This window comes from Heliangelus exortis, chromosome 3 (genome assembly GCF_036169615.1).
Source record: "Heliangelus exortis chromosome 3, bHelExo1.hap1, whole genome shotgun sequence".
NCBI classification, from domain to species: domain Eukaryota; kingdom Metazoa; phylum Chordata; class Aves; order Apodiformes; family Trochilidae; genus Heliangelus; species Heliangelus exortis.
This window is the reverse complement of record NC_092424.1, coordinates 2,246,832-2,259,658: the sequence shown is the minus strand read 5'-3', so window position 1 is coordinate 2,259,658 and position 12,827 is coordinate 2,246,832. Positions and strand designations below refer to the sequence as shown.

At 40.3% G+C, this 12,827-nt stretch overlaps 1 protein-coding gene across 13 annotated transcripts in view; it reads right to left on the bottom strand.

The window, feature by feature from the left end:
• The window catches only part of SMOC2 (SPARC related modular calcium binding 2), a 131,539-nt gene that overhangs the window by 26,447 nt on the left and 92,265 nt on the right, over nucleotides 1-12,827 (bottom strand). For all 13 annotated transcript variants that reach the window (XM_071738893.1, XM_071738895.1, XM_071738891.1 and 10 more), the window contains exon 9: nucleotides 9,793-9,875. In XM_071738893.1, coding sequence (XP_071594994.1) covers nucleotides 9,793-9,875 — 83 coding nt within the window. The remainder of the gene's footprint in view (nucleotides 1-9,792; nucleotides 9,876-12,827) is intronic.

The window sequence follows — 12,827 nt, the reverse complement described above, 5'->3', positions numbered from 1 at the left end:
TTACTCTGCTTATGCAAGGATTTTATGGTGGGCACAGACAACACCTCAGTGTCTGTGGTCAAGTCCTTACAAGCAGCATTTTTGAAAGGCTCTGAGAGATTTTCTGCATGGCCAGCAGATCCAGAGAGCTGAATCTCCCCCTTTCCTCTGCACTTGTGGGACCTTCACTCACAATAGTGCATTGAGTTCTGGTGTCCCTGTTACATCAGTCCCCACCATAGGAAGGGCACAGATCTGTTGGAATGAGTCCAGAGGAGGCCACAAAGATGATCCAGGGGCTGGAGCAGCTCTGCTTTGGGGAGAGGCTGAGGAGCTGGGGTTGTTCAGCCTGGAGAAGAGAAGACTCCAGGGGGACCTTAGAGCTGCCTCCCAGTTCCTGAAGGGAACCTCCAGGAAGGCTGCAGAGGGACTTTTCCTAAGGGTGTCCAGTGGCAGGAGAGGGGGAAATGGTTTGAAACTGCAGGAGAAGAGGTTTAGATGGGATGTTAGGAAGAAGTTCTTCAGGAGGAGGGTGCTGAGACTCTGGAACAGATTGCCCAGAGAAGCTGTGGCTGTCCCCTCCCTGGAGGTGTTCAAGGCCAGGTTGGATGAGGCTTGGAGCAACCTGGGCTGGATGAGAGGTGTCCCTGGGCATGGAGGGGATGAGCTCTGAGCTCCCTTCCAACCTCAGCCCTTCCATGATTCTGTAATTTTATGATTTTCATTGTAAACTTCAGGCTTATTTAAAAAGTAAGACTCTTGATTTTCTCAATACTCAAAAGGAAACAAAGCTGTTTAACACTCACTGTTCTGCACTTGGAGTTTTGCTTGGACTGATCTCTGCATGAAAACAGTTAAAAAAAAAAAAAAAAAAAAAAAGGAATGAAGATAAAAAGTGAAGAAATGTAATGTTCAATAGAAAGGAAATGCTTAAATCTAGACTATCTCTGTTTATCCCCCAGGAGGGCTGAACTCTGCTTGCTTTTGAGCAGCTGAATGCTGAGCAAGAGAAGTCTCCTTAAACAGAGAATGTGAGTCCAGGACAGAGATTCAGGGTTTGTCATCAGTCAGAGGACCCAGCAGACTCCACCAAGTGCTGTCTTAAGCAGAATGAAATCTAAAATTTCATTAGACTCAATTGCTTTCAGGGGGCCATCAGTCATTCCCTCCCCCTCCTCTGACCTGGTATGTAGATAATATTCCAGATACTTCCCTTAGATGAGACAAAGGAGGATCCGAAAAAAAGTCAATTTTTCAAACAGATGCTCTTATATCCCACTCATATTTTCAGACTTATTTCCCTCCTGAAAGCAGCTCAGAGTGGATCAGTGCAAGAAAAAATAAATGTTGCTTCATGACCCAATCTCAGCTGAGCACTGAGGAGACAAACCCAGGCTGCATCTCACTGCCTGGGGAATTTCCAGCTGTTCATTTTCAGGATCTGTTCAGGTAAGGTGGGAATTGCATCATTTAACTTGATATATCAAAATATATTCAACTCCTGATGTCAGTAATACCCCCTCCCCAGTCAATGGATAAAAAGACTTCCAGGAGGAGATTCAACTAAACCAGACACAGAGACATCATTCTAGCATGAGGCTCTGAACCTACTGAATATTTATATATCAAAATCTCTGTTCTACTTTTATATCCTACAAAAACAGTTATTTGCTTGGATGGGTAAGAATGATGCCTTAAGGATTTCCCTCCCTCTCTGATGTGATGACTTCATTGCAAAATCTGCCCAATTTCCCTGACTTGCAAGACAACATTTGCTTTTTAGATAGAAAGTTGACTTTTAGGATCATTGTGAATGGGTGGGATTCTTCCTACAAGCAGCTCAGAGATATCCAAACAAAATGACACCACGGGGAAGTAGAGAACTGCTAAAGAGAAGCACAGATTTATAGAGCAGTTAGAAACTTTGCAGTAAAACACTAAAAAAAAAAAGAAAAAAGAGCTCTTTAAACTAATGGTATAAGTAAATAATGCTCATGATAATGAGACTGCTCTCCATGGTGCATGAAAAATAAATATCCATATATAATGTCCATGAAATATAAAAATAGAGGTGTTGTCATTGCTGGATTTAAAACACTGGATGTATAAAATTTTGGATTAAATATATGGATTAAAAATTATAGCTAAATCAAAGATAGGAATTTAATATCTTTCTGAAATGCCTTTTTACTGAGTTTTTTATGGTGGAAGGGACTTGACAGTTTATAACTTCCCACTGAGAGGAAAACAAATACATGTTTTTATGTGTATGTACATGTATTTTTTACATACATTTACATTTATATGTATATCTACTCATACCAAGATAATAATTTTCCAGGTAAAGAGGGAAGAGAAGGGTCCATCTTGATCAAATCACTGAGTTTGCATGGTTACACCTCCCATGGAACCAGCACAGCTTCAGGAGGGTCAGTGGACATTTCCTGTGCTCTCAGAAAAAAACTTCCTGCCAGAAAACATTCTCTCACTTCACCATTCTTTGGCCCAGAAAGAAAAAAAAAAAAAAAACAAAACCAACCACAACCAGCAACTTTTTGGAGAGTGCTGGTGCAGAGACAGTGACTGTGTGGCTGCTGGGTCAATACCAGAAGGAAGCCAGCCAGGAGGATGGATATCCTGGATATTCCCTGGAAGTGTCCCACTCCAGGGATTGTCCCAGCTGCCACCAAGAGCAGGACAAAAAGGCACAGAGGAGCCCATCAGGGTGCAGTCCCCAACAAGGGATTTGGCTGGAAGAGGAGAGCAACAAGTGAAGTGAGAAACAGAATTTATATTCTTTGGCACAGCCTCCAGCAATTTTATGGTTTTTTTTAATTATTTTTGTAATGCTGAGAAGCACATGAAGTCGGTCTTTATTAGTCCTAAGGTAGCCTTTTAAAATAAACATAAAATTAGAGGCAAATACTAAAAAGTGCAATGAATGAAATGCTATTGCTGAGCCAGCAGCATCACCTGAAGCAGAAGAATTTGCTTTTCTGCTCCCTGGGGCACAGCTCTGCCTTTCACTGGGGCTTTGAAAAATGTCATTTTTTTCTAGACAAGTTCCCACAAAACTGGAAGTCAGCTCCTCACTTATGTGCCTGAGCACCATTTGTGTTTCAGCTCTCCAGTGTTTCTGCTTCAGGCTGAGGGGAAGATTCTGTTTCCTTATGAAATGGCAAAAATAAAGCAATAGAAAGAACTGTGGCCAGACCACTGGTAATTAAAGGCAGGGTGGGGAGATGCACAGAAGAGGGGATGCAGGAAACAAATGGGATCTGCAGAGCCTTGAATAAACAACTTGCAGGCTTTCCTTCCTCTGGAATTAAACTGCCCACCAGGAGACTCTGGTCCAATCCCAAAACCAGAGAACAGGGGAGTGATATTGAAGCTGCTAAATCCAAAAGCCCAAGCAAACAGTTAGAGGTTAAATGGACAGAATCCTCCTTGAAGGTTTGGATGCTCTGAGCCAGCAGCTTCAGAATCCCAGAGGAATTTCTGCTGCACACCTCATCTGGAGCTTAAACCAGTGGACCTACAGAGGTTTTTATATCATATTATATTATTATTAGAGGTTATTATATTATTATTATACTGTGGACACTCCAATAACATCTTGTATTATGGCCTGGGCACCTTGACAAGACCACAGCCCCCTGGGGTTGAGCAGGGGACCCCCCAGCACCCTCCCTCTCCTCTCCTCCTGCCTTCAGACAGGTCCTCTCCTTCCTCACTCAGCTTTTCAGGGCTGCCAGCACCAGCTCTGAACCAATGTTTCCTGGGCAGTTTGGGGCTGTTAACACAGCAGGGATGCTCCATTTTTGGCCAAGAATTTCTTGGTAAATAAAGTAGCAGAGGGCTCAGGAGGAGAGGTACAGGCTCGTTCTAACCAGCCAGCATCTTCAGATGGTTGCTTGGCAACTTGGGGCTTTAAGAGTCAAGAGTAGAAAGGGGTATTTTATGATATTTTATATGATTAGATTTTATATTATTTATACTTATTATATCACCTCATACAGCCCAAAAGCTGGTTACATCATGAAAATCTAACCCTTTGAAATCACAAGTTCCATGCCAACAACTTTAAGCTCCAGGCAAGGCAGGCAGCTGTGTATCATCTGCATTATGATCAGAAATACTCAATTACTTCACTAATGCCCTGCAAAACAAGCCAAGTTTTAAATGGTTAAGAATGTCTAGGAAGGTAAGATTGTTTTCTACTTGGTGTAGTACCCAGACTACACAGAGGAAACAATGAGCAAGATGGGGCAGCCCAGTTTGGGCACTTCATTCCAACTGGGAAACAGAGTCTGGTACCTTATGAAATCCACGGTCAAAAGTGAAGCAACTCTAAAATATAATGGAACAGACCTCAACAGGAAAAAAGCAGTTAAGACTCTATCACTTTCTTTTTTTTTTTATTTTGTTTTAAAGATGCCTTTGAAGTAAGAGGCTCTTTGGGATGGTTGTTGGGTTGCTTGGGTTGCATCGTTGTGGTTTCAGCATTTCCGATTATTTCACTTTGGAAAAAGAAGCAGCTCTGCCAACAACCAAAAAGCAAACTGCACTTACCCACACATCATTCCCCCATAACTTAAACCATGAGTTTTTGCTCCACAAAATATAAACAGTTCAGGGTCAGTGCTGGATTATTCCCTCAGAAACACAGCAACTAAAACCATTACAATAGGAAGAAAATTGGGCAGTTAGAATACTTTTTGCTCCTCTTACATAACCCAAATGTGAAATAAACAACTGAGTTCATCAGCTCTCCTGCATGATTATCAGAAGATCTTAATGAAGGTGAAACTCAATTTAGGGAGATCCATGGGACAAAGCAAGAGCTGAGAACAGAGTCATCAGCAGGCTGGGAAATCAGAAAACCACCTGTAATTCACCACACTGTATTGAGAGGAGAGTTTTAAGGGAATTTTTTTCCTACTAAGAAAATTGGTTTTACAGTTGGCACTGCAGTTAAGCAATAGTTTCATATTCCTGACTTTAATTGTAGGCCATTAAATACCAACACAGCCAGCAGCAGAGCTTAAGTTTGGATGGAAAGCTCTGGGGTTTGGGTTTGGGCTGTGGGGAGGAAGGGGCAGTGGTCTAAACTTTTATCCATACTGAGAATCTGGTATCTCTTTCATCAAGGCTGAGGAAAGATGCTCAGTTTACTCATTTGCATCCTTCTGGTGTCTCTGAATAAACCTGAGGCATTAAAACTGGAAACCTGTCAGAAAGTTCTTAACTCAGTGCTAGCAAAACTCCAAAATATTCATCTTTTTGGAGAAATACTCTAGGATCAAAAACTGTAACAAAAAGCATCTGAAGTGAGGCTTTTCAGAGAGCTCTGGGATTGGCAGGAAGGAATAAAAAGAGGGAAATGCTGATTTTGTTTCACCAGTAGAAATCCATGGTGGCTTCAAAGCAATTGATGCATTCTACTGGGTTAACTGGTATCAGCATCCCAGGAAAAGGCAATATTCAGTGGTGAGGAGCTATGTTATTTGGGGAAAATACAGAAGGGAGATGTTCAGGGCTTTGAGCAGAGGGATTTACTGAATCTCCAATACCACCCAAGGCAGTAGATTGTGTTACTGCTACAGTTTATGGGGCACTGCTACTTCCAAACTCCTGTTTCCCCTCCCAAATTATCCTTTTTTTTTTTTTTTTTTTTTTTTTTAATGAGAGGAAGTATCACAACTATAGTGACTTCCCAAATCATACTGTGCACAAAAAAAGGAGAAGCTGAAATGAACCAAAAGGAAACATCAACAGAATTAATGGTCTGACTTGAAGCCACAAAACCAAAGAAACTCAGCAAAGCCTGAAAATCCAGCTTGATGTTGTGCTCTTCTCTCAAGCTGGTGTCTTTGGGGGTTTTTTGCTTCAAAAAAAAATGTAAGGGTACTTCTAATTGAAAGATATGTGAACAAAATCACATTTCCCACTTACTTTTCAAATTTCAGGTCTATACAGTGAAAATTATATTACAAGAAAAGCAAATAAATTCCCAGGTTAAGCAAGAAAACAAAAATCTGAAGCTATACAAAGGAATATCCAAAGTCTACCCAACCCTCACCCACAGAGGAGCCTCAACCAGGCTGCCTGCATTCAATGGATGCTTTTTAAATAGAAAAAAAGATTTGTCCTGGAGGGAAAAGAACAGAGTGCTCTGGAATTGGCTCAGTATTCTCCCAGGTCTTGCTCTCTTACATATTCAAGTCCCTTTCTTCCAGGTGGCCTAGAACAGAGGTAAAACTGGCATCAGGTAGCCCATCCCTGGCCTAAGGCACAAATCCCCCAAGCAGGGTGCAAGTACCCCAAGGGTGACTCAGGAAATGCAGCTGGAATGCAGGGAGAGGAAAAATTTTGTGTTATTAATAAATAAAATTTAAAAAATTGAAATGGTACTTTTTACATCTTTTATTTCATCCTTTTTTTTTTTTAAATGTCTGTATCAGGCTCTGCTTTGCAATGTCCTTAATGCATTAGTGCAGTGGTACAGAAGTTATAAATAAATATTCAGCTACTGAGATTGCTGCTGAAAAATGTTTCACTAACTATTAAAACCTATAATGCTTGAAAATCCCCTCACCCTTACACTCAGCTTGAAAAAATGCAGTTCCAGAAGCAGTTATTTCTTCATCTTGCTTGAATTCTACCTCTTGCCACTCAGTGTTTTAGGAAAATAAAAGAGCACCTACACCTCACTCCATCACATTAAAGGTTTAGCTCCAACAGCCCTAATGCTAAAAGTCCTTTTAAATCCTCTTGACCAGCTGGTGGAGAAAACTGAATTTCTGTTCAAGACACCAGTTATCCAACAGCCTAAATAAACCATTCAAGACACCCCACAGAACATTCCAGAGCTTCCATTTTACTGCATAACACAGAGCACAAAAGGTCAAAACTTGAACGTTTAGAAGTCTGAGAAAAGTTGAAAGCCCCTCTGTTTCCCCAGTCTGGGATATTCTCTAGACTTCTTTTTGGGTTCATTTTCATTATCTTGAAATAACGAGTGTCTGAGAAGGATCTCAAGCAACCTCAGAAAAATTCTTTTGCTTAAAAAAAAAAAAAAATCCAACGGGAAAAATTATAATAACTTGCAGTCCAATCTAAAAGATACAGGTGGCCTGGGTCATTCTAACCACCATTAGATTAGCCTTCAGTTTCAGATGCTTTATATTAAGTTCCCCAGAGGATGTGAGGATAATTCATAGCTCAGTTGGATGGATTCAGATGTCCAGGTGGTCTGCATCTGCTCAGCTGCAGAAGGATGCCAGCTCAACCCACCTGAGGATGCACCAGTGGGGTTTATCCTATTTAACATCACTCATAGTAGGGAAATAAGGGGTTTTAAATCTTCCTGGTTTTACACAGCAGGTTCCCACAGGGCTACTGCATTTTTGGGGGTACAAGTTGGAAATCATCCATTCAGAAATGTATTATTCCTTCAAAGCACACAATGAACCTGCACTTCTTTATGCACCCCTGCTGCAAGCAGGTGCTGTATTGAAATTTAGGCAGCAAAAATACAAATGTGCCTTTGCAACACTGCTTACAACAAGCTCTGAGTAACTGGGGTCTATTTCTCCTAAAAAATTGCCTGGAATTAGCCATTTGTGCCATTTGGCCAGCTAACACCTCTGCAAGATCCCCTTGGAGTCTCCTTTTTCCCAAAAAACTGTGTCAAGTGAAGTCATTTTGACTCCATGTAACATTCCTATGTAAGAGAAAAATGTGCAGGCTGAGGACTGACATTTAATTGGTGAGTTAAGAGAGAGCAAAGAGAAAGCCTGAAGAGAGGGAAAGAAAAATAAACACAAAATTAACACAAGTCCAGCTGTGGAATAACCTCTTCCCCCTTTTACTTCCATGGGTATTAACTTACTCCAAGCTGCTGCAGAGTAGAAGAGAAAGGATTTTCCAGCTAATCCAGAATTATTTATGAGACATGAGGAAATTTTTATATTTTTCCTATTTTAAAATAAAATAAAGCATTTGGAAGTCAATGATTAAGCAGTGTAAGATATGGGAGAGCAAAGCCATGTCATAAATAATCATTTATAAGTACAAGTTAACAGTGCTTGGACTAAAGCTCACACAATGCAAAATACCATCAAATAAACAAATGCAAAAGAGAGCTGCCTAACTTCTTGAAAAGGGATTTATCAGCATGGGAAGTTCTGGTTAATTGTTTCACTGGCCAAGTACTTTGGCTTTGGTTAAATCTTAATTACTGTGCTGTAACAGAGCACTATCCCTTTGGCTAAGAAACAGAAAACTGAAAACCCTTCCACATCATCCAAGATTCCAGCTTGCAAATCCTTCATATTTTCTAGCAAAAAGCAGAGATGGCCAGGAACTGGTATTTTTTAGTGTAAAACCTGTTTCTTCAGCTTTTCCTTTGCTATATTCTCTAATGAGTGCAAGGTTTTCTCACGCAGAAAAAACACACACAAAATCAAATCATACCCCAAGTCTGTAACTCTCCAAGAGCAGCTTGAAATATTCCATGCAAACCCCTTTCAGAAAGGTCAGGATTGTAAAATACATCCCTGAAATAGCTGATAACCTCCCTGGAGTTCCAGCAGCAACTTCAGGAAGCAAATCCCAACTGAGTAAAGGATGGATAAACATCCTCCATCTGCCTCTCAACAAAGGGGGATTTCACATAAAGGTTCCAATACCCAAGGATTTTTTAATTTTTTTTTTTTTTGTGATGGAAGAGAAATGGAGATATTTGGTGTTCCAATGTGAATTTTTGTGTAAATCAGCTTTTCAGATAGATTTTTACAGCCACAGCAAGTGGACACCTTGCATTTAATTCTGTGGTTGACTTCATGGAATCATTAAGGTTGGAAAAGACCTCTAAGATCATCAAGTCCAATCTAGGTGGATATAATACAACATATAATTATACGTGGTATAAAAACATATAATTTGTATTTCTTACTTTCATTTAATTATACTGGGTAATTAAATTTGTTTCAGGACAGAGAGTATTAAAATCTGCAGCATTCAATATGGATTTCAGCACTGATGGGCATGTTTAGTTCAGAGTTATTGCCCAGATGTTTCTCTGAGTGATGCACAAAAAAATCTGCCCATATTAGTTGCTTGTTTCTGGTTTTTTACAATAACTGACAGTGACTCATAATCCCTCATAATATGTTTAATAACACCAAATTTGGTGTAAACCTACACCAAGACTTATTCAAGAGTTACTCAAACATATTAAAAGTCACCTCGAAAATGAAGTCTACTTCTGTAGCCCAGCTGCCTAGAGATAAATCCTCTCACTTGCTCATAAAAAGGTTTAAAAAATTACAAAGTTAATAAACACCAAGGTTTGCTCCTGCCAAAGAGAAGAATGGAATAATCTGTAAACTGACAAGGGTTGCCTTGGAAAAAAAGCAAGTAGATGATACAATTTTTAGACCGAATTGAAGAGAGAGGCCAATTTCCCATGGACTTTGCTGAAACAGGGATGATGAAGTGAAGGCCAAGTTACTCTGGATATATTTACTGACTGCTTTGGTATGACAACAGCAAGGAATAATTCCAGTGAGTAAATGTGAATGGCTTTAAGCTGTTGAGAAAAAGGAGCTTTAATTTCTCTGACAGCATCCCAGGCCCTCTGGTTACACACACTCCCATGTCCAAGACTTCAGTCAGTGGCAGATCAATAAAACAGGATCTACAAGATACATTCTATTGATAGAGGGTAAGAAATGGCTTTCTAATTTATTGCAGGGAATAAACAAAGCATTTGAATAAATGAAATCAAAATGTATCTGTTTGACTGACCTTGGAGCTGACGTCCTTTGTACAAATCCTTTGTTTTGGTGGGGTGAGCTCTGGCACTGTTATCACACTTGGGTTGTTCATACCTAAAGAACAGAAGAAAAAGCAGTCAATTTGATTCAGAACAAATTTATTTCCAATTTTCTAGTCCAAATTAAATTTGTCCTTTCTTTCAGTCAGGGAACAAGCTTGGTTTGCACTCAGAAGGGGTGATGCAAATCCATCTGCCTATTTTCCACTATTGATATTAAATTAAAAACTTCCACTATTGATATTAAATGGAAAAAAAATATTATCTATTCCAAATCCCATTCTACAGGGAGCAAAAGTGAAGAAGGAGGAAACTGTGGGGGATTTGGCTTGAAAAAACAAGCCAAATTGTTTTGCCCTCACAAAAACCCTCACAAAACCAAACCCAAAGTCTCTCTCCTTCCACCTCCCAAAACCCCATAACCAATATGATGAATTCTGAGCACTGACACCAGGAAAGATGAAGCCTAGAGAAGCAATTTCCAAATCACAGCAAGAAAAAGAATTTGGTTTACATAAGGACTAACCATGGCCAGCTAACATTTTAACAAGAGCAAAGGGTTTCCAGAAGGAAGGGAGTGGGGTTAGAACAGCTTAAAATGGATTGGAAAAACCCACTGAGTCTCCACCTGCTACTGGAATATTCTGCTTCCTTTATACTTTTTGAGTTTGCTCAGAAGGAGGGAGGGAAAAACTCTGCTATTTGCTTTTTATAACAAACATGGACTTAAACTCCACTACAAGACTGGGAAGTATGGGAGCAGCTGCTGCTGACTCCCTCTTTTATTTCTCTTTTATTTTTTTTAACAGTCCCACTAAAGTAGCTTGAAGCTGAAGTGTGCAGCATTGCAGAGAAAGTTTCAAATTTCCTTTAGCACCAGGATTTGGGGGCAGATCCAAGTGTTTCACACACACACCTGCTCACTGAACCTGGGTTCTTTTGTATTCTATAGAACTGCTCATCTTTCTTTGAAATTCTCCTGCTCTAGAGTTCCCCAAACAGACATTTATTGAGTAGCATGCTAAAATGTCTAATTAAAGTATATTAATCCACATTTTTGGAAGAAAATCTTTTTTAAAAGCAGTCATTAAATGGTGGCTATGCCTTGGGCCCAGGCCAGCCTGCCCCTAAGCAAATTACCAAAGTACTTTCAGCTTAATTACCAGGTGGAATGGAAAAAAAATGCAAAGCTTTTTCCCCTCGGAGCCCTTCATTTATTTCCACCTCATCTAATGAAACCATCATCCACTGGCCCATCAAATTCTGGCTGCTGCAAGAAGGCAAAGTGTTGTTTCACAGACCTGGGAGATCTCCAAGCACTTTTTTTCCCCCAAAAAAAGAATTGCAGGAATAGAAGCTGCTTTGATAACAGAGCTTGAGTTCAGATAGCTGAGGGATGAGCACTTCAATCAGCTGAGAAAAGAGTGAAAAGGGAAATCTCTGAGCAAGATTCACTAATGCAGCAGCTGGCAACAAGCCTGGTCCCCAATTAATCTGATGGCTGACTGCTTCTATTTTTTTTTTTTTTTTTTTTGGCCTCTGCTCTTCCACCTTTTTTAGCTTCTATTTTTGTTCTCTACACGTGCACAAACCAAATTTTTTAAAGCCAAATAGGGGTTAAAACGATGAACCGTGAAAAATTCATCTTTAGCTCTTGAAAGCAACCAAAGAAAGATGAAACAAACCATCACAAATTTACCAGCCAGGCACAGCCATGCTAAGAGCTGATAAGAAAACCTAAGAAAACCACCCTTGCCTCAGTTTTCATGGGGAAAGAGTGAGAAGAGGGAGAGGTGTCAGGATGGAGCACTGGCAAGGTTAAAAATAAGGGTGCCAAAAGACACCCTAAGTTACTCTTTTTAATTTTAAATGGGAAAGAATCTTTAGCAATGAACCTGAATCTAAACTGGCAAGAGTTTCTGAGGGCTGCTTTATACCCCTGGGAACCACTGAGGTTTCCTGAGGTGCCCAAAGCAGAAGAGGATGGGGAGTTCCCCAGGAACCCAGCAGTGGGGATGGATCCAGCCTCCTGAAGTAGCTGGTTTATGCTGGCTTTTAGGTTTAGAGACTCTTTTCCAAGAGGATTGGGCCTTATTTTACCCATGACCTGAGCTGCTAAAAAGTCCTCTGTGAGACCCTGGGCTTCCAGACCTCCTGAGAGTCCCAGCACCTTGGGCAGGAGGCAATGGGATCCAGCTTATGAGGACCATATTGACAGATTTTCAGGGTTTTGTACCCTTTTTGTACCCTTGGATGTTTCAACTTCACCTGTTTCTTGTGAGTTTTATGTTCTTCAAGGTCCTAGAGTGGTGCTACATTCAAGTATATTTATTTTAACTCTAGAAGTCCATGTAGGTTTTTCTACAATACCTTCACTGACAAAGGATTTCTCTCTGTTTCAGATGCCAGGACAGTTGGAAGGCCCACAAGTATTAATATTTTAAATCAGAGAAGAGTAGATTTAGGTTGGATGTTAGGAAATGCTTCTTCACCAATATAACATTTCACTTATACACTTGGCTTATAATGTTTTGGTTTGGGGTTCTTTTTTTTCACAAACCTTATGCAAAACACCCATTATTTTGACTTAATCTTGAAAAGATTATTTATTTCATCAAGATAGTGAGAGGACCTATCAGCATTATATTAGCTTGTATAGCATCCCTTTCATGGCCAAGCCTTAATAACCAGCCTAAAAAGCATTTTTTTGAACCTGATATTTGCTTTGCCTCCATCTGCTCTGTGGGGCCAACAAAACCTGACCATGTATCCACCTCAGCTGAGGCAACTGAACTCCAGACTTCTTCTAATTACACATTGAAAGGGCATTTCCTCTCCCTGGCTTCCCAAGTTTTTCCATCACAAGTCACATGAACCAGTTGAGGAGGTTGCTGGAAAAATTACTGAACATTTCTGAGGCTGGGTCGGTTCCTGTCATAGCCCATCTGACTTGGGGCTTCTACAGCCAGGCTAAGGAGTGTGAGGTTTCCTCTGGGCTTACTCATTA